This window comes from Schistocerca cancellata, chromosome 8 (genome assembly GCF_023864275.1).
Source record: "Schistocerca cancellata isolate TAMUIC-IGC-003103 chromosome 8, iqSchCanc2.1, whole genome shotgun sequence".
In the NCBI taxonomy this organism is placed as follows: Eukaryota; Metazoa; Arthropoda; class Insecta; order Orthoptera; family Acrididae; genus Schistocerca; species Schistocerca cancellata.
The window spans coordinates 326119263-326140342 of record NC_064633.1 but is presented as its reverse complement, the minus strand read 5'-3'; the positions used below and the strand labels follow the sequence as shown (position 1 = coordinate 326140342).

Below are 21080 nucleotides of genomic sequence, written 5' to 3'. Positions count from 1 at the left end.
CCTTGACATTTGTTGTCCTACTGTCTGTTCATCTGTTGAGACCACTGTTTTTCAAGGCTGGAAAGAAGTACCACTATGAAATTTACATCAAATGCTAAGATCTGTGGTCCCGTCCTGGAATAAAAGAAGTTAAGCCTCTAAAGCCATGTAATCAAAATATACGGCCATTTATGTAACAAATTTTTATACCAATAAACTCATTCATCAAGACCTATAGGCGAACTGTTTATATATACAGAGGGGTCCAAAAAAATGTATCCACTGTTTAAAAGTCCATAACTTGCGAACTAATTGACGGAGTTGTCTCATTTTTGGTGAAAGTCCAACTTAAAGATATCACTGTAGGTGTTCGAAATGGTCACCATTAACATCCACACACAAACGGTGCCGCCGAACTGCGGCACGAACTACTGGCTGCAGCATGTTCAGTTGGATATTTGCACATGAATGTACGACGGATTCTCGAAGTTCATCCAATGTGCGTGCATTTTGTCAATAAACGACGTCCTTTAGTGTTCCCCACAGGTAAAAGTCCAGAGGAGTTAGGTCTGGGGAACGTGGTGGATACTCCACAGCACCTCTACGGGCTATCCATCTTTCTGGTAGATTTTTGTTGAGATACGCCCTAACACGATTTTGGTAGTGGGCTGTGGCACCATCTTGTTGTAGGTAAACTCTTCCGTCTCCACACAAGTCTCGGATGGCAGGTAAAATTGATGTCTGAAGCTTCTGAAGCTCATAGAATGTAAGCCTGGCTCCAGCGCCCGCCGGTGTGGCCGAGCGGTTCTAGGCGCTTCAGTCTGGAACCGCGCGACCGCGACGGGTTCGAATCCTGCCTCGGACATGGGTGTGTGTGATGTCCTTAGGTTAGTTAGGTTTAAGTAGTTCTACACTCTAGGGGACTGATGACCTCAGATGTTAAGTCCCATATCGCTCAGAGCCATTTTTTGAACCTTCTGCCAGCCATGTTTACTCGAGTAACTAGATGCAACTAAGAACAAACCACTGACTATGTGGCGACTGTCACCTGACAAATCAAAACAATGCAATACAACAATTGTGTGGCGATTTCCGGAACTACAAACTATTACATTACCAAAGATGAGACAACTCCGTCAGTTAGTTTGCAGTTATTGACTTTTAAACCGTGGATAGATTTTTTTGGACCCCTCTGTATAATTAAATTTGTACGGAATACTCAGAGCGCGAGCCCTGCTCGCATTTGTGCCGTCTCTTTACACTATCGTGACGCTTATCCTTTCATTCATACAGCTAGCTCAGTTTAAGTTCGTACAACCTATCATACATGGAGGTGCTGCAAAACATTTTTCTGGGGAGATTTTATCTTCTGACACGATTCCATATCGGAATCTGGCTAGGCTTTGCAGTATTCAGAATCGTGTTAGATTGTGAAAAAGCATCGCGCTCACGCATAAAACGAGCTACGAAGGCCTTACCTTCTCCTGAATACCCTGGTAGTTGTTGACGTAGAGCAAGTTGCGCCACCAGCAGCGCGAGCAGTGGTAGCTGGCGGACCCCGCCACCTCAGGCCACAGCGGACCAGCGGCTAGGCGGGGCAGCACCGTCGCGTAGAGCCACATCACGGCGGCGTAGGGCGGCGTCAGGCGCAGGTAGCGGTGCAGGTAGAAGCCGAGCAGGCCGAAGGGCCGGCCGCGGGCGCGCTCCCTCAGGAAGGTGAAGCTCAGCAGCAGGCCGCTGGCCACGAAGAACGTGTTCACCGCCAGGTTGCCGCCGTTCGCAATCGGAATGCGCGTCCAGTCGTACATCATCTGTACACGAACAAAAACTTCCATCACCTGTCTGTTTTATTCTTTCTAATTTGTAACTGACGATGTCGTTGGGTCAACATGTGAGCACGTAGGGATATTCATAAATTAACCTCCAATCGGCTATTAAAAACAAGCAAATGTTTGTAGCTTCACGACACTGTGTGGTTGGAAACTTTGAATGTCACATTGCGGCAGTCAGCTCTCTGTCAGTGAGTAACAAGCAAGCATCTGACACGAAGGCTGTTATTCTGAGCTCAGACATAATGAAATATCACTGACAGAATGATCCGCTCCATGGCAGCCAGCATGAATTCTAAAAACATCGAGAGTGTGAAACTCAACTGATACTTTTCTCATATGACTTACTGAAAGCCATGGATCGAGGCAGTCCAGTATATCTCGATTTTTGAAAAGCACTTCACTCAGTACCACGTCTACACTTATTATCCATAGTATGACTGTATGAGGTGTCAAGGGAAAATTTGAATCGATTGAAATTCTTGGTAGGGAGGACGCTACAAGTTATCTTGCGTGGAGAGTCGTCGACAGATGTTGAAGTAGCTCCGGTTGTGTCCCAGAGAAATGTGTGCGGACTCGTGTTTATCATGTATTATATTAATAAAAAACTAAACTAAACTCCTCCCGAACAGGCCACCAAGGCCCAACGGAACCGACCGGACGTCGTGTCATCCTCAGCTCATAGGCGTCACTGGATGCGGATATGGAGGGGCATGTGGTCAGCACACCGCTCTCCCGGCCGTATGCCAGTTTCCGGGACCGGAGCCGCTACTTCTCAATCAAGTAGCTCCTCAGTTTGCCTCACAAGGGCTGAGTGCATCCCGCTTGGCAGACCGGATGGTCACCCATCCAAGTACTAGTCCATCCCGACAGCGCTTAACTTCGGTGATCTGACGGGAACTGGTGTTACCACTGCGGCAAGGCCGTGGAATTATATTAATAACCTTTCGGACAATGTTAACTATAACCTTAGAATTTTCGCAAATGATGCAACTATCTATAACGAAGTATTGTCTGAAGGAACTGCCCAAATGTTGTCAGATCGTGATATGATTTCAAAGTGGTGCAAAGATTGGCAACATCTCTTAAAAGTACAGCAATGTAAGACCATGCACTTCACAAAAAGAAAAAGAACCGTAGTATCCTATGACTATAATATCGATGATTCACAGTTAGAATTGGCCGACTTACACAAATACACTACTGGCCATTAAAATTGCTACATCCCGAAGATGAAGTGCTACAGACGCGAAATTTAACCGACAGGAAGAAGATGCTGTGATATGCAAATGATTAGCTTTTCAGAGCATTCACACAACACTGGCGCCCGTGGTGACGCCTACAACGTGCTCACATGAGGAAAGTTTCCAACCGATTTCTCATACACAAACAGCAGTTGACAGGCGTTGCCTGGTGAAACGTTGTTGTGATGCCTCGTGTAAGGAGGAGAAATGCGTACCATCACGTTTCCGACGTTGATAAAGGTCGGATTGTAGCCTATCGCGATTGCGGTTTACCGTAGTGCGACATTGCTGCTCGCGTTGGTTCGTGATTCAATGACTGTTAGCAGAATATGGAATCGGTGGGTTCAGGAGGGTAATACGGAACGCCGTGCTGGATCCCAACGGCCTCGTATCACTAGCAGTCGAGATGACAGGCATCTTATCCGCATGGCTGTAACGGATCGTGCAGCCACGTCTCAATCCCTGAGTCAACAGATGGGGACGTTTGCAAGACAACAGTCACCAGCACGAACAATTCGAAGACGTTTGCAGCAGTTTAGACTATCAGCTCGGAGACCATGGCTGCGGTTACCCTTGACGCTGCATCACAGACAGGAGCGCCTGCGTTGGTGTACTCAACGGCGAACCTGGGTGCACGAATGGCAAAATGTCATTTTTTCGGATGAATCCAGGTTCTGTTTACAGAATCATGATGGTCGCATCCGTGTTTGGCGACATCGCAGTGAACGCACATTCGAAGCGTGTATTCGTCATCGCCATACTGGCGTATCACCCGGCGTGATGGTATGGGGTGCCATTGGTTACACGTCTCGATCACCTCTTGTTCGCATTGACGGTACTTTGAACAGTGGACGTTACATTCCATATGTGTTATAACCCGTGGCTCTGCCCTTTATTCGATCCCTGCGAAACCCTACATTTCAGCAGAATAATGCACGACCGCATGTTGCAGGTCCTGTACGGGCCCTATCTGGAAACAGAATATGTTCGACTGCTGCCCTGGCCAGCACATTCTTAGATCTTTCACCAGCTGAAAAGGTCTGGTCAATGGTGGCCGAGCAACTGGTTCGTCACAATACGCCAGTCACTACTCTTGATGAACTGTGGTATCGTGTTGAAGCTGCAGCTGTACCTGTACACGCCATCAAAGCTCTCTTTGACTAAATGCCCAGGGGTATCAAGGCTGTTATTACGGCCAGATGTGGTTGTTCTGGGTATTGATTTCTCAGGATCTATGCACCCAAATTGCGTGAAAATGTAATCACATGTCAGTTCTAGTATAATATATTTGTCCAATGAATATCCATTTACCATCTGCATTTTGTCTTGGCATAGCAATTTTAATGGCCAGTAGTGTACCTATGTGTAACATTTTGTAGGGATATGAAAAGAAATGATCAGGTAGGCCCAGTTATAGGTAAGGAAAATGGCAGACTTCGATTTATTGGTAGAACACTAGGAAAATACAATCAGTCTACAAAGATGTTTGTTTACAAGTAACTCGTGCGACCTGTTATGGAATACTGCTGAAGTGTGTGGGACTCATATCAGGCTGAACTAGAAGGGGATATTGAAAGTATACACAGACCGGCTGTATGAATGAATGCAGGTACGGTTGACCCATGGGAGACTCTCTAAAGAGAAAGTGAAGAAAATGAACTGGAAGGCTCTTGAAGACAGACGTAAACAATCTCGAGAAAACCTACTCACAATGTATCAGTTATCTTTAATTGACGCTGCAGGAATATATTGAACTACAACCCTCCAAGTATTGCTCCCGTAGGTATCATTAGGACAAGGTTCGATTAAATGCAACATGTACCGAGGCAAATAGAGCAACCGTTTTTCCTGCACTTCTTACGTGAATGGAATGGTGAACATCCTAAATAACTGAACAATGAAATTTACCCTCTTTCATGCACTTCACAATGCTTTGTAACGTATAAACTTAGACGTAGATGTTACTTCGCTTCCCGCCCGTTGCAAGATATGAGCCATACGGGTCGCTTCGACCTCTCGATTGCCCGTTGTGAGGCCATCTTGGCACGAGTGCACCTCTTTGGCGCGACTGGGAGCTTCCAAGCAGTAAGGGAAGCAGTAAGGGATCGGAAGAAAAACCGAGGCGTCAAGGAAGTGGCCACGGAGCGTTGTGCTCTTAGTTGGAGAAGCCGTAAGCCTGTTGCCTCAGGTGCGTGTTTTGGACTGCATGCAGAGTTGTATGTAAGAAACGTGGCAGTGTCTGAGTCTCATACGCTGTTTGTGCCTGCCAGGCCTTGTTTCTGGAAGTACACTGATGACCGCTGCCCACTGCGACGTTGGATGCCCTCTGGTGACGTTGCGGGCGCGTGACGCGGTAACAAAAGTATGTAAGCGGAGCTGACACGGATGATGGATCATCCTAGCGAAGATATGGGCTGCAAATGGGGATATCCATTGAGATAAGCGACCCTGACAGAGGGCAGATTATTATTGCGCAGGGCCTGTGAACGACTATCTCGGAAACGGCGAAGCTGGTCGAATGTTCACGTGCTATTGTCGTGAGCATCTACAGAAACACGTCGAAGGACAGTAAAACTACCACTAGGCGCTAAATGGTTGGACGTCCACGACTCTTGCTTGCGTGCTCTGTAAAGTAGGATAGACGGTGATCGGTGGCACCTCTGCCGAAAGAGGACAATGCTGGTGCACGCACAAGTGTTTCGGAGCAAGTAGTTAATCGTACATTGTTGAACATGGAGCTCCACAGCAGACCACCCCTACGTGCTCACATGTTGACCCAAAGACATCGTCAATTATAATTGCAGTGGCTATGGGGCCATCGGGATTCGACTGTCGATCATTGGAAACGTGACGGATCTTTGACTGAATTAGATTTTTGCTACATTAGATCGCTGGTCGTATCCACAAACGCCGTCCTTGAGGTGAAGGTGGCTCGAAACCTGCAACGCGCCACGGATGAAGGTTGGTGGGAGCAGTATTATGCTATGGGGGACATTTTCCTGTGCTTGCATGGGACCTGTGGTAGTAATTGAAGACACGCTGATAGCTGTGAACCATCTTCATCTCTTAACGCTTGATGTCTTCCACGGCGATGTCATCCTTCAGTAGCATAACTGTACATGTCTCGGATCCAGAACTGTGCTACATTTGTTTGAGGACCATTATAATGAACTCACGTTGATGTCTCGGCGACCAAATTCGCCTATGAACTTCATCTGGGTCGCTGTCGGACGCCATCGCCGCCTACGCAGAACAGCGTCCCGTTATTTACGTGAACTACATGTTCTGTGCGTAGACATCTAACGCCACATACCTGCATAAACCTACCGACAAACTGTCGGATCTCCGATATGCAAAATCAGTGACATGTGTCGTTCAAATATGGACAAACAAGCTATTAAGCAGATGGTCATAATGTTCTGACTCATCAGTGTAAGTTTATGAGGGACAACCTGAAGAAAAATCGCAATGAATTAAAACTTTGACCTTCTACATGAATCTTGCGGTCGCTGAATGACGTGGAGTTATTGTGTGCCTGGCGGCAAGGCGCTCTAGCACAACAGGTCAAAGTCTATCCCCAACCTAAATTGTACTATTCCCGAGAGAATAGGTGAGTTTTAATTACTATTCTGCTTGTTCAATTGGTATTGTGGTACAGCCCATAACGGCCATATTATTGTGGGTTTTTGTAAGTCTTGAAATTTAGAAATCTTTCCTTGTTAATTGTGTAAGCAGTTTTACGTAAGTATACAGATGAAGCCTTCTGGCCGCTTGCTATTGCATATCGTGGGTTCATGGATGCCAGTAAACTAAGACCTGAATATGAGAATGCTGCTTGTGGTCTGCTGCTTACCCTTACCTAGCAGCCATTAACTGCACGCCAAGTTATTACAGTTGCCTATTAGTAGAAACAATTTCCTGAAAAATCGCCCAAGCTGTACTTATACACTCCTGGAAATTGAAATAAGAACACCGTGAATTCATTGTCCCAGGAAGGGGAAACTTTATTGACACATTCCTGGGGTCAGATACATCACATGATCACACTGACAGAACCACAGGCACATAGACACAGGCAACAGAGCATGCACAATGTCGGCACTAGTACGGTGTATATCCACCTTTCGCAGCAATGCAGGCTGCTATTCTCCCATGGAGACGATCGTAGAGATGCTGGATGTAGTCCTGTCGATCGGCTTGCCATACCATTTCCACCTGGCGCCTCAGTTGGACCAGCGTTCGTGCTGGACGTGTAGACCGCGTGAGACGACGCTTCATCCAGTCCCAAACATGCTCAATTGGGGACAGATCCGGAGATCTTGCTGGCCAGGATAGTTGACTTACACCTTCTAGAACACGTTGGGTGGCACGGGATACATGCGGACGTGCATTGTCCTGTTGGAACAGCAAGTTCCCTTGCCGGTCTAGGAATGGTAGAACGATGGGTTCGATGACGGTTTGGATGTACCGTGCACTATTCAGTGTCCCCTCGACGATCACCTGTGGTGTACGGCCAGTGTAGGAGATCGCTCCCCACACCATGATGCCGGGTGTTGGCCCTGTGTGCCTCGGTCGTATGCAGTCCTGATTGTGGCGCTCACCTGCACGGCGCCAAACACGCATACGACCATCATTGGCACCAAGGCAGAAGCGACTCTCATCGCTGAAGACGACACGTCTCCATTCGTCCCTCCATTCACGCCTGTCGCGACACCACTGGAGGCGGACTGCACGATGTTGGGGCGTGAGCGGAAGACGGCCTAACGGTGTGCGGGACCGTAGCCCAACTTCATGGAGACGGTTGCGAATGGTCCTCGCCGATACCCCAGGAGCAACAGTGCCCCTAATTTGCTGGGAAGTGGCGGTGCGGTCCCCTACGGCACTGCGTAGGATCCTACGGTCTTGGCGTGCATCCGTGCGTCGCTGCGGTCCGGTCCCAGGTCGACGGGCACGTGCACCTTCCGCCGACCACTGGCGACAACATCGATGTACTGTGGAGACCTCACGCCCCACGTGTTGAGCAATTCGGCGGTACGTCCACCCGGCCTCCCGCATGCCCACTATACGCCCTCGCTCAAAGTCCGTCAACTGCACATACGGTTCACGTCCACGCTGTCGCGGCATGCTACCAGTGTTAAAGACTGCGATGGAGCTCCGTATGCCACGGCAAACTGGCTGACACTGACGGCGGCGGTGCACAAATGCTGCGCAGCTAGCGCCATTCGACGGCCAACACCGCGGTTCCTGGTGTGTCCGCTGTGCCGTGCGTGTGATCATTGCTTGTACAGCCCTCTCGCAGTGTCCGGAGCAAGTATGGTGGGTCTGACACACCGGTGTCAATGTGTTCTTTTTTCCATTTCCAGGAGTGTATTTTTGATGCTGGTTGACGAAATATTTAGGCCACCTATTCAAGCCCATTAGCGCCTGTCGTGTTATGAAATGATGTTTTGAATTTTTTTATTAATACTTAAGTCAATTTTACTGTGGCTACTGACAAGTCTTAATAGGCTTTCTGCAGGATTAAACTTTGCCAGTTGATCCTGGCCGCTTTGTGCTGACACCTCTCTCTGAGACCTCTTCCAGTGTTGTATTGTTTTGTGTGTTACTCGGCCTGTAACTGCGTAATCTAATTTTAGTTTTAGTTTTTTTTTATAGATTTCGGCTGTGTTCTGTCTGGTCTGTGCAGTCGTTAACTTGCCTTGCTGCATGTACTTGTCTGTAGTTTCCGGGCTTTACGTCGGCGTCCCACCTGACTGCAACTTTGCTGTGGCTTCATATGGAGCCTTGGCCAACTAAGCAGTCTGCTGAAACTTTCTAGTATTTTGCATCTTATTTAATGTTGTTTATTTTAGTAAAGGCTGCTTTAGCAAGCTACGCCATTCAGTTGTTTTTTAATAGCTAAACATTTTAGTTGTTGATGTAACTAGCAACTGATTTAAACAAAAATTTCTAAGATTCTGTATTTTGTTTGCTTTTACATTTGTTAATGCCATTAACTTACTGAATCATTTAATTTCAAGTAGAAGCTTCCATCCTTTACGAGAAATGATCCAAAGACCAGTAGTAAGATTTTCTTGCGATAATTCGTCCCTGAATCTTACTGACTCACTAAGCTGCAGTGGTTTAATGTCTTGTCACATTATGCTGCATGTTTTATTAAATAAAGTGTGGTATTTGTTGGAACTGTCAATGATGTTGTTACCCTCTTGGGTCTGCCAATCCATCCCAGAGCCGAGCGTGCTGATACCAATGAGCTTTGTTAAAGGAATGCAAGATACATTCTATGATTCGTTTCCTGCGAGGAGAAGGAGTCGATGCCGTCAACATTCGACGTCGATGGTGTCGTGTGCTTGGAGATGGGCTGAAGAGTGACGGTGTTGTGAGAGAGTTATTCAGAAAACTGAGTGCTCGTTGCAGAGACGAACGTGATGGAACTGGTCAAGAAAGACATTCAGATGTGACAAATGAACTTACGTCACATGCTGGCAAAATAGTGAGTGTGAGACATTGGTTCACAATTGCTGAAAGTTCTGGATTTGTGACTCAGATTTCAAGACCAATTTTCTTCAGCATTATCATAGAGAGGATAGGTTATCCTATGTTTCGTGCACGGGAAATATGAAAATATATAATTGATACAAATATGTATGTCCTCAAGGAAAGAATCAATATCGTTAAAACAGTTCCGGTTGTACTGCAGTAACATCATAAAAATGTTTAAAATACTAAAATACACCAACATTTCTTCCGAACTGCAGCAGCCTACCTCAGGGTCATGGGGTAGCCTACCACAACTCGGTTTATTTTAGCGTTTAAGTATTTTATAAGATGATGTGGCGGTTTATCCAGAAGCCTTTTAATGGGTATATAATCGATGATCACAAAGTACGAAAGAAGGACTTTGTACTTGACATTCCTTGGGCGTCACTATGAGGACGAGGAATAATTTCTGAACAGAATCATGACTGGGGATGAGACACGGACATGAACTACGGAACAGTTCGAACAGTGAAAGCACACCCATTCTTCCAATAATCCCGAAAAATTCAGTCAGATGTTGTCGAGCCGCAAAATGACGGTAACATTTCATTTTGGGACCAGAAAGGAATTTTGACAACAGATTTCATGAGAGTAGCATGTGAGAATACTGTAATATCATAGGTTTATGGTGAGGCTCTTACAAGACTACGTTGATAAATCAAAAACAAACGGGACGGGATGATAACATGATGTATCATTCTCCTTCACAACCATATGCGACCCCTTATTGAGAATCAAATGAAAAAATAACTGTTACTTCTTGCCTGGGAGATTTTTCTATATAGTCCAAACTTTGCCACCAAACGACGGTTATCTCGTTCCGAAGGCGGTGGCCTGGCTTGCTAGGCAGCACTTGACAACTAACATAAGCTCAAGGAAGGTCCCAACAGTTGGCTGAAGCACCAGGTGACACCATTCTTTGATGAAAGGATAAGGAAACTGGCGCCACTGTAAGATAAATGTTTGAATTTAGATGGCGACTATCTGGAGAAGTACTGTAAGTACAGGTTGCATATAAAATATTTTTATTTATTTACTTCCTTTCTTAATGACCAATCGAATGTTAATTTATAAGTAACCCATTTATATAAGGCGGTTGTTACCGTTGTCATACAGTAAAATGAAATAGGCAGAGGTAAGTGGTTAGCTAATCATACAACACAGAAATGAGCCAACCACTTTGCGACACATTTAAGTCTCCTAGCTAATGTTTCAGAGGTGTGTGGAGGGCTCCGATAGTTCTCAGAAGTTTGTAATACGCACTATACTCGTCCTGATGTTGAGTAAACAAGTGGTCGAAGGTACTATTGCTGTGGTTGTTATTGCACAGCCAGCATTGTTGCAAGAATTCCCTACTCGCCCTATGGCATCAATTATGATGTTATGCATTGTTGCCAGATTTCCCTGTCATCTCACATATCTCTGATAAAGGCTAATTTCCCTAAGTATTAGATGGTGGGAAATCCCAAAATTGGTGGGAAATTCAAATTATCTTGCGATTTTCACACTCCTCTGCTGTCAGTGTGGAGGTAAGGTTTTTTCGTAAGTGTAAAATGGCGGGAAATTAAAAAATGCAATATGGGACATAATATTATCGATTGAAAATCCAAGACAACAGACCTAGAGGTACTAGCACATCATATATAATGTCAGAACTGAAGGTGGTTGACGTAGCAAACCTGTCACAGGCTCTGTGACGTCAATATTTAAGATGGCGACCCAAAATAGTAGTCCTGGAAATACTAGCACAGCCTCTGTGATCTCTGAATTCAAGACGTCCTTCCAAGATTGCTCACATGGAGATACCACAACATCTGTGAAGTTGGAAGTGAAGATTATGGACTTGGGGACACTGGCATAGCCTCTATGACAGACATCAGGATACAAAATGGCTGATGTAGGGGTACTACCACTGGCTCTATGTTCTCAGAATCAAAATGACAATTCAAGGTTGTGGACATAGGGATACTGGCACAGACTCTGTCACGCTAGAATCCAAGATGGTGATCCAAGATGGCGGCCCTGGGGATATTGGCACACCCTCTAATACGTCAGAACCTTTGATGTCACAGTTTAAACATTTGTCACTCAAAGTTTGAGACCAAAGAGCTAACTTATAACTACAAAACTATGCAACACAAATGGCATAACTTATATTTAGAGTAGTTGAATTTTAATACCATAGGAGTGGGGAAAATCAATTATGTTTTAATATCCCACCATTTTAAACTTAACACAGGTTACATGGCAACTATGCAAGTTGTTCCAGTATTCGCCAGTTCCATCATCTTGAATTTTATACTTAGCATATGTGATCTGACAACCATGCAGGCCATGCCAGAATCCAACAAGTCTACCAACTTGGAGTCTGGGGTTTTTGAGGGTGCCAACAATCCCACACATAAAATATTGTGGTCAATTCTTAATTTAACAATTACACCTCACCCTCTCATGCCACAGTTTAAACATTTGTCACTCAAAGTTTGAAACCCAATAGCTAACTTGTAGTTACAAGACTGTGTACACTTGCCACTTTTCACATGGTCTATAACGTTAGAGGGGTTCTGGGGGTGGTTGCAGTACATCACAACAGCATACTATCGGTGGGAATCGGAACTTTACCCTCCACTTCGTGTTAACCTATCAAATTGGCAGTAAATGTCATGCAGTAACTGCGTGTGGTTCTCTGTTGGTACTCTCCAACTGCTGGTGGTGATGTGGTGACCCTCCATTGGTTTGGCAGTTGAAGGCCACTGCGATCCCAACACTCCAGCAGTGTGACTCAGGCTCACAGTCTGGCCCTACAGCTGTGGCAGCTGTGTGGGTGAATCTGGGTGCATTTAGTGAGATACTCGATCTGAGGTGGTGGAGATAGTTGGAAAGGGGATCTTCTTGGTGTGGTATTTATTTAAATAATAAATATGCAAGTGTGTATATATTCTGAACCTAGCCTTCTACGCACAATAGTGACACAGCAGCTATGATGGAAGCCACCCCATTCTGCTGCAACTTGCATCAATCATGCATCAAGCACATCTGAGAATGAAACACTTATATAGTTATTTATAAGTCGAATCATTCCACCAAAAACATCGCAAATACATGTAATGAAAAAGGATGACATTCTTAGAAGAGGAGAGCTCATTAAGAGAGTTCCATGAGACATTTAAGAGCAAAAACTCTGATATCACATGTGACATAGTGGAGCCATATAGAGGAGCTGGATGCTGAGCAAAGTGGTCCACTGACAGACAGTAGTGAGCCACTGGTTCTTAAACAAACATCTCTGTTGGCTGCTGAATTGTTTCACTAGGTAGCCTTGGAGGTAATTAGATTGCACACCTGCACAGCGCCCTCTACCAGCACTTCACAGGTAATGCCATCGCCAGATGCAGGTATCTGATGGCTTTGCTGCTGGTCTGTCTGCAGTTTATGAAGACATAAAAACAATTCAGAGGGGTGTAGACATTCTTTTCGCATTGTACAGAAGAACGCATTTATTACCCCTGGGCTAAAGTATCATTCCTTGATGATTAATATTTTTTAGAAGTTTACACTGGATTTCCAAGTCAGATGTCGAAATATCGCGAGTAAAGCAGAATGGTTTGTATAGAAATCCAAAAGCAGGTGAGATTTACGGTCAGTTCTTGAAAACTAAGAATGACTGCTTAATAGCTTTTCAGTAAACATTGCAGCATCAATTCTGTATTACACAAGATAAGAATATTACTGATAGCATTGACTGGTCTCCAGTTTGACACATAAAACATAGAATACACTGTTTAACGCATAGTATTTTCAAATGAGAGATGAATTTTACGAAGTCAAAGAACAGTTCCATGAAACTGTGAAAGAGTTTTATGATCAGAATCCTTTGATGGGATTGAGACTTCTATTTGATAAAAAGCTATGTTTTTGTCGAGTTCACATGGCATATGCATATGTAAAACTTTCAGGACTGTTTTATAACCTTACATGATCGTAATTTCAGCCTTATGTCAGACATGATGATGTGAGAGTGTAGTACTTCATTTCTACTGATGATGACTAGAGAAATGCGTACACAGTATTGGAAGAATCTCGTCACTTTATGTTAGTGACTAAAAATCGCTACAGCTATGAAATTAAATGAAGAGGTTTAAATCCATTGTCTTTGCAAGAATACCAGATATGACAGAGAAGATTCTTTTCGGAGTTTTACGCATATTTTCACAGAACTACATTTCCCACAATTCATCCGTGCATAACTACAATGCCCTACATCCAACAGCACACAGTTAATGTGGTGGGTAGCATGAATGTATGACTACATGTGCTACGCTACCATTACAATCAACTATAAATACCCTCAAACCACTTTCGCATATTTCAGCCCTCATACCACATACACTGATACTGCTGGGAGACAACCACAGTTTGTTACACAGGACTGCAAATGTTCCACATCTCAATATACATAAACAACATAGACATGAAAAGTTTCTAAGAAATTTCTAAATCTTTGCTTACTAGCACCAAGGTTAGTTGCATTGGCCTGTTTGATACACATGTATCCTCACACTCACATCACATATCAGTCCACACTGAGACCTCTCTTTTGATTTACATGAAGTATATTCACAGTTGTCCATATTTGCAACTGTGAATATATTTCATGTATTTCTCAAAGGCTGTAATCGCCTTAGGGCCTGTTCCTTCAGACATGCATGCATGTTCTAAGGACCATTGCACCGTACTTCTGAACAACACAGGCACTGCAGTATCATATTGTATCACATTGCTTGTGGTTTGTTATTACATTAGTCCACAGCGAAAGGTCGTAGTGACTGGTTATTTCATACGCCCACCTCATCAAACTGTTGTAGCATGAATGAGTGTTACACCACAGTTAATTATAAGGGTGCTTGTGCAGGGAAATGCACTTTAATACTCCTTAAAATATGTGGTAGCTGTGGTGCAGCTGGTAAAGTACTAATGATTTTAGCTGTAATATTACATTAATTCCATAGATTAAAATAGAAGATCCCACACTGAGGGAGATTGCTATTCAGTGAACTATAGTTGAGAGGATATACTCTTAATGTTACTGCCATCTTGCTGCCCCCTTTGACCATGGCTGAAGAGGGCCTGTCCATGGCTGCAGCTTGACTGCTGTCTTGCTGCTCCATTAGTCGTTGAAAAAGGGGTGGATAAGGGAGCGAAGGAGCTGTCCCATACAAGTCACCACGGCAAAGATGGGCGAAGTAAGTATCACCAACAGCAGGGATTTAAGGAAGGACTTTAACTAGCAGGATTGGTTCTGCGGAGACGAGGGGCCCTACTGGTAGTTGTGGAGGCAGGGTGGTGGACTGGGGGATGTAAGTGTTGTGCACTGTGCCCTGGTTCGGTCTACTATCGGCCTTCATTCATGCATGTGCCAGCAGACATGGGAGAGGCGTGAACAACAGGTGAAGGACACGATGCAGGTCCATGATAGCGTTCACACAATAGTGATTTTGTGACGGTGCTCTTCCTTCCTGACTGCATAAAAGGAGCACCAATTAAACATAGTAACACCTCCAGAATGTAACTGCGAAATGAGTCACAGTGTACCTGTGTTTAAAAGATTCTCCAAGTTTGTTCTTACTATTCTATCATGCAATAATTCAACACATGTAGGAGAAGGGTAGGGGAGTGGGAACTGTTAATAGAGTTTCGCCATACTGGACCCAACTTTGTGCTATAAATTATGCTAACTGGATAATAATTGTGGTAATGCAGAGAAGGCAATGAATAAATTATGCTAAGAGTAATAAATTATCGGATATGTGTGTAATTATGCTAACTAGTCATTAATTATGCTAATTAGATCATAAATTGTCTTGGACCCTCATCGAGCAGACGAGTTGAAAACTGCACCAGAAATCACTCAGTGCGGCTACTAATGCGTTATTAGATCAAAATGTCAGGAAACAGCGCTTCGGTGGTGAAAAGTGCTACTGTACTGTAGTGTTGGAAAACTTTCGTGAATGTTGTTTTCTCTTACGTTATTTTAAAATCCGTAGTTATTATTGTCACTATGTTTGTGTACTCACAAGTGTTGCTGTAGTCTTCAGTATGAAGGCTGGTTTGAACTCTCCTGAATATTCTGTCCAAACCTCTTCATCTCTATGTAACTTCTGTTGAACCTGCTTACTGGATTCATCCCTTGGTCTCCCTCTACAGTGTTTACACTCCTGCGTGTCCATACATTACCAATTATGCCTCAGCATGTGTCCTATCAACAAAGCCCTACTTTTAGGCAAGTTGTGCCACAAATTTCTTTTTTCCCAGTTCTGTTCAATACCTCGTCATTAGTATTATGATGATTTGTCCACAATATCTTCATCATTGCCCATAAATCCCAATTCTCCTGTTGCCTGAACTGCTTATTGTCCACATTTCACTGCTGTACAATTCTACACTGCAGATAAATATCTTCAGAAAGGTCTTCCCAACACTGAAATTTATATCAGATGTTAAAAAATTTCTATTTTTCAGAAGTTCTTTCATTGCTACAGCAGGGCTGGGTTTTATATTCTCTCTACTTCGACCATCATCAATTATTTAGGAGCCGAAACATCTACTAATACACTATTACTTTTGGTGTATGATTTAGTAACATAATTCCCTTAGCACCATTTAATTTACGTTGTCTACATTCCATTGCCACTGCTTTACTTTTATTGAGATTCATCTTATAATCTCCTTTTAAAACATCAGTCATTAAACTGCTGTTTCAAGTATTTGGATCTCTGTGACAGAATTACTATGTCATCTGCAAACCTCAAAGTTTTAATTTTTTCCCTGAACTTTAGTTCCCTCTCCAAATTTCTTCTTGGTTCGCTTTACTACTTATTCATTGTGCAGATTGGATAACATTATAGATACGCTGAAACTCTGTCTCACTCAATTTTCAATCATTGCTACCCTTTCATGTCCTTTGACTCTTGTAACTTAAGTCTTGTTTCTGTATATGTTGTAAAAGTCCTGTCATATCTTGCATTTATACCTGCTACATTCAAAATTTCAAACAGTGTGTTCCAGTCGACAATGTCAAAAGCGTTCTCCAAATATACAAATGATATAAAGAAAGGATTACCTTACTTCAACCTATATTCTGAGGTAAGACGTAGGGTCAGTATCGTCTCATGTGTTCCTACATTTCTTTTGGACACAAACTGGTCTTCCCTGAGGTTGATTTCTACTAGCTTTTTCCAGTCATCTGTAAATAAACCGTTTCAGTATTTTGCAGCCATGTCTTATTAAACTGGTGGATCTGAATTATTCACACCTGTCAACACCTGCCTTCTTTCGAACTGGAATTGTTATATTCCTCTTGAACTGTGAAGTTGTTTATCCTGTCTGATATATCTTGCACACCAGGTGGAATAGTTTTATTATGGCTAACTCTTCCAAGAATCTCAGTTATTTTGAGGAATGTCGTCACTTACTGGGGGGATTGTTTCCACTTACGTCTTTCAGAACTCTGTCAAATTCTTTTCGCTATATCATATCTCCCTTCTCATCTTCATCTTCTTCCGCTTCTCCATCTGTACTATTGTCCTCAATTTGTTTCCCCAATATAAGGGCTCTATATACTCCTTTCATCTTCCAGTTATCTCTTCTTTGCTTTGTACTTACATACCTTCTGAGCACTTGGTATTGATACAGCTGCTTCTCTATTGTCCAAATACCGCTCTAATTTTTTTGTAAGTGGCACCCGTCCTACCCTATAGCAATGAATTTTCTATAGCCTTGTATTTGTCCTCTAGACATTCCACTTTAGCCGTTTTGCATTGCCTGTCAATCTCATTTCTTAGACGTCTGCATTATCTTTCGTCGGTTTCATTGGCTACATTCCTATATTTTCTACTTTCGTGTATTAAATTCAGTATTCCTATGGTGTCCAAGGATTTGTACTAGGTCTCGTCCATTTACCTATGTGATGCTTTGCTGCGTTCACTGTTTAATCTTTCAGAGTGAGCCATTCGAATTCTGTTGCATTTATTTTTTCTGATAGACCTCAACACTGCATAATGCTCGCTCTGAAACTCTCAATAAGCTATCTCTCTGTCACTTTACCCATTCTTTTTGCAACTTCTTCACTTTTATTCTGCAGTTTGTAACTAATAAATTATGGGCAGATTCCACATCTGCCCTTAGAAACGTTTTACGATTTGAAATCTGCTCTAGAAATCTTGTGCTACCATCGTAGAGGGTGAATCATTTAAAACTTGCACCGAAAATATTGCGGAAATGGAAAGTGCTACTTATGTGCGGTTGTCACAGAATGCATTGGTAGTCAGGGGCACGTGCTGTTAGCCCATCAATAGACTGTAATAATACTCAGAACGCGTATTTTTTGTGCAAACCTACTTTTTTAAATGGAACAATATCTGTTGACATTAACAAGTTGAAAGTAGGGTAAATTAGAAACTCAGTGGTGTTTGTTACACGATTCTAGTGCGAATCGTTTACGAGGTGTCGTACTTTGAAAATTTTCCACACCGACTCTTGTCTGTGCCATTCAGCCTGAGTAGTTACTAGGTATAATGTTATTTGGAAATTTGTGGTGAGTTCCTATGGGACCAAACTGCTGAGCTCATCGGTCCCTGGGCTTACACACTACTTTAATCTAACTTAAAAAGTAACTTAGGCTAAGGACAACACATACATTCATTCCCGAGGGAGGACTCGAACCTCCGACGGGGACAGCCGCGTGAACCGTAGATAGGCGCATAAGACCGCGCGGCTACCCCGCACGGCTACAATGTTATTATGTTTGCTTAGTGTGTGCTTGCGTGTTCCTTGAATGCCTTGCGAGTTGCTAGCCAATTAGAGTGAGACAGTTCAAGCAGTTGGGATCACCAACGTAGAAAAAGCCAGAATTCTCATCGTGTCCGGAGAGTGTAGGAAGAACCCAGTTCTTGTACTGTGTATGTGGCAAGACATCCCAACAGACATCAACCCATTTTTTCAGATGGAACGTCAGCGTCCGTATAGTGTAAAAGTAGTGGGGTAGTGAACCATCAGTTCATAGGCCCATTTTTCATAGACAGAACACTGAACCCGCACAAGTACTGCAGCCCACCAAGAGACCATCTTCCACGGATGCTAGAAGACTTTCCTCTGCAGGCTAGGAGGAACCTGTGGTACCAACATGATGGCTGTCCAGCCCATAGTACACGAAGTGCTACAGAATGTCCTCACGAAGTTTTTCCAAATAGTTGGAGTTCACGCAGAGGACATGTACCTTGGCTGGCCCATTCCCAGGATTTGACGGCTGTGGACCGTTTTTCTGTGAGGGGAGTTGAAAGATGCTGTCTACAAGGATATACGAACTACACACGATGATATGAGAAAGACGTATTACTGCAGCCTGCTCGGACATCTCCGCTGTCATGCTAGCATATGTGCAGCAGTCGTTCCATACCAGAACGGAAGTGTGTACTGCCGCTGCTGATTGTCATCTTGGACACAACCTGTGATGCTCAATTGTCTCGTTAGTCGTCAGAGTCCACGTAACTAGTGTATGCACTTGAGTGTTTCTTTATTTTGTGCTACTACAGGTATTGTGCAAGTGTCAGTGTGCGAATTTTTCAAAATACGATGCCTTGTAAACGATTCGAACTAAAATCCTGCAACAAACACCACCGACATTCTCATGAAAGTGTATGTTTGCACAAAAAAATACACTTTCTAATTATGATTAGAAACTTTTGATTGGCTAACAGTACGAGCCCGTGACTATCAATCCATTCTTTGAGAACCGCGCATCAATCGGGCATTCCAATTTCGCAATATTCACGATGCCAGTTTTTGGTGATTCATCATGTCTAATCGACCTGAAACCTTTCAGTGCCCTCAGACCTCTTCCAACTATATGACTTTATTTCACTATTCTTAAATCAAGTTTTTCTGATGATCAAATTACGCACTGTGCAAAGTTATAGCAGGCGGGTCCCACTTTCATTCCTTTCTCTCACTCCATATTCTCCGAAAATTTTTCCTTCTCTTTCTCTTCCCATTGTCTAACTCCAATCACCCGCCACAATTCACTTTTTAACTCCATTCACTTCACGAATAGTTTCCTTTATCATATCCCACTCACTTCATCAGTTGCGTAGCTAGCTGGCATATAAACTTACGGCGGTGTGTATCGGCTTCATGTCTCCCTTTGTTGTTTAGTGCGTTTGCTATGTTGTTCATAGTAGCTTACCCGCATTCCTTATTCATTATTAAATCGTCTTCTGCATTACCCCTGTTTGATTTTGCAACCATGAACCTATAATGCCCTAACCTTAAGAATATATCACCATTTGTTTCTTGCCTCAGCTATAGCCCTGCTTTCGCACTTAACACTGTGCAGACTGTTGTATTGAACTTAATTTGGTACTGAATCACTGTACATGTGTCAGAGACTTTTTGCTCTTGGTGACAGGCCGTACTTCTATGTCGCGTTTGTTGTGTAGAATGTACTAACGCGATTTGTATTTTGTAGAGGGATGTCCGTGTATTAGCGGCACATGATCTTCGAGAAATGAATGACTGTCACGATGTGTGTTTGGATTAATCAGACGAAATCGTTCAGATAAATGTAATCTGTGCTCCGTATTTGATGACTTCTTTGTTAAAATACGACTGACACAGACCTTCCCTGAAACTGACAGAACAGGCCCTACCATTAATTATAGTTTATGAGCTCACTCCTTATATAGCCTGTTCGCTAAAGAGAAGGATCAGAATTATATCCAGCAAGAGGTTATAAAGGGAGGATCTTAAAACCACTGAATTTCCTCAGCTTTGAAGACTTCCTACGTTCTTGTAAAAATCAAGGTACACAAAGATTTTCACATGTGAACGCCGCAAAATGTCATATCAGGTAGCTTCATTTATATGAAACCACTCACAGTAGAAACAAGAGGAAAATTACCTAACTGTAGGAAATGTAGCATACAAATTCTATCCACTGGAAGCACCACTGAACGCTTTCTGATATTAGGCTATGTATCCGGACATACACAGTTTCAATCACAAGAGATACTTGTGCCTTTGACCACTGTTTAAAACATAAGTGTGATATGACGAATTCAGGGAAGCACTGAACCCAACCATTGCTCTATTACTCAGAAGACATAAGCTGACAGGTTCCTCGACATTCTAAGGTCTGCAGCATAAATCAGCTATCAGACGTCCTTGTTAAATGTTCCAGTGGATCTGCAAAGACTGCTTACAAACAGAACAGGTTTTTTTCACTACGAATGAGCATCCGTTTCGGAAATATTATTCTTCTACTAACCACAGAATTCCTACGAAAGAAGATGTTGTAATGGAGAATATTATACAGTTTGTTCTAGACAGCATGTAGTGCCGGCCGCTGGCGTCCGAGCGGTTCTGGCGCTACAGTCTGGAACCGCGCGACCGCTACGGTCGCAGGTTCGAATCCTGCCTCGGGCATGGATGTGTG

At 43.5% G+C, this 21080-nt stretch overlaps 1 protein-coding gene across 1 annotated transcript in view; it reads right to left on the bottom strand.

Moving 5' to 3' along the window:
• Positions 1 to 21080, bottom strand: part of LOC126095169 (nose resistant to fluoxetine protein 6-like) — a 435403-nt gene that overhangs the window by 121671 nt on the left and 292652 nt on the right. The window contains exon 7 of the mRNA XM_049909897.1: positions 1458 to 1790. Within this exon, the coding sequence (XP_049765854.1) occupies positions 1458 to 1790 (333 nt within the window). The remainder of the gene's footprint in view (positions 1 to 1457; positions 1791 to 21080) is intronic.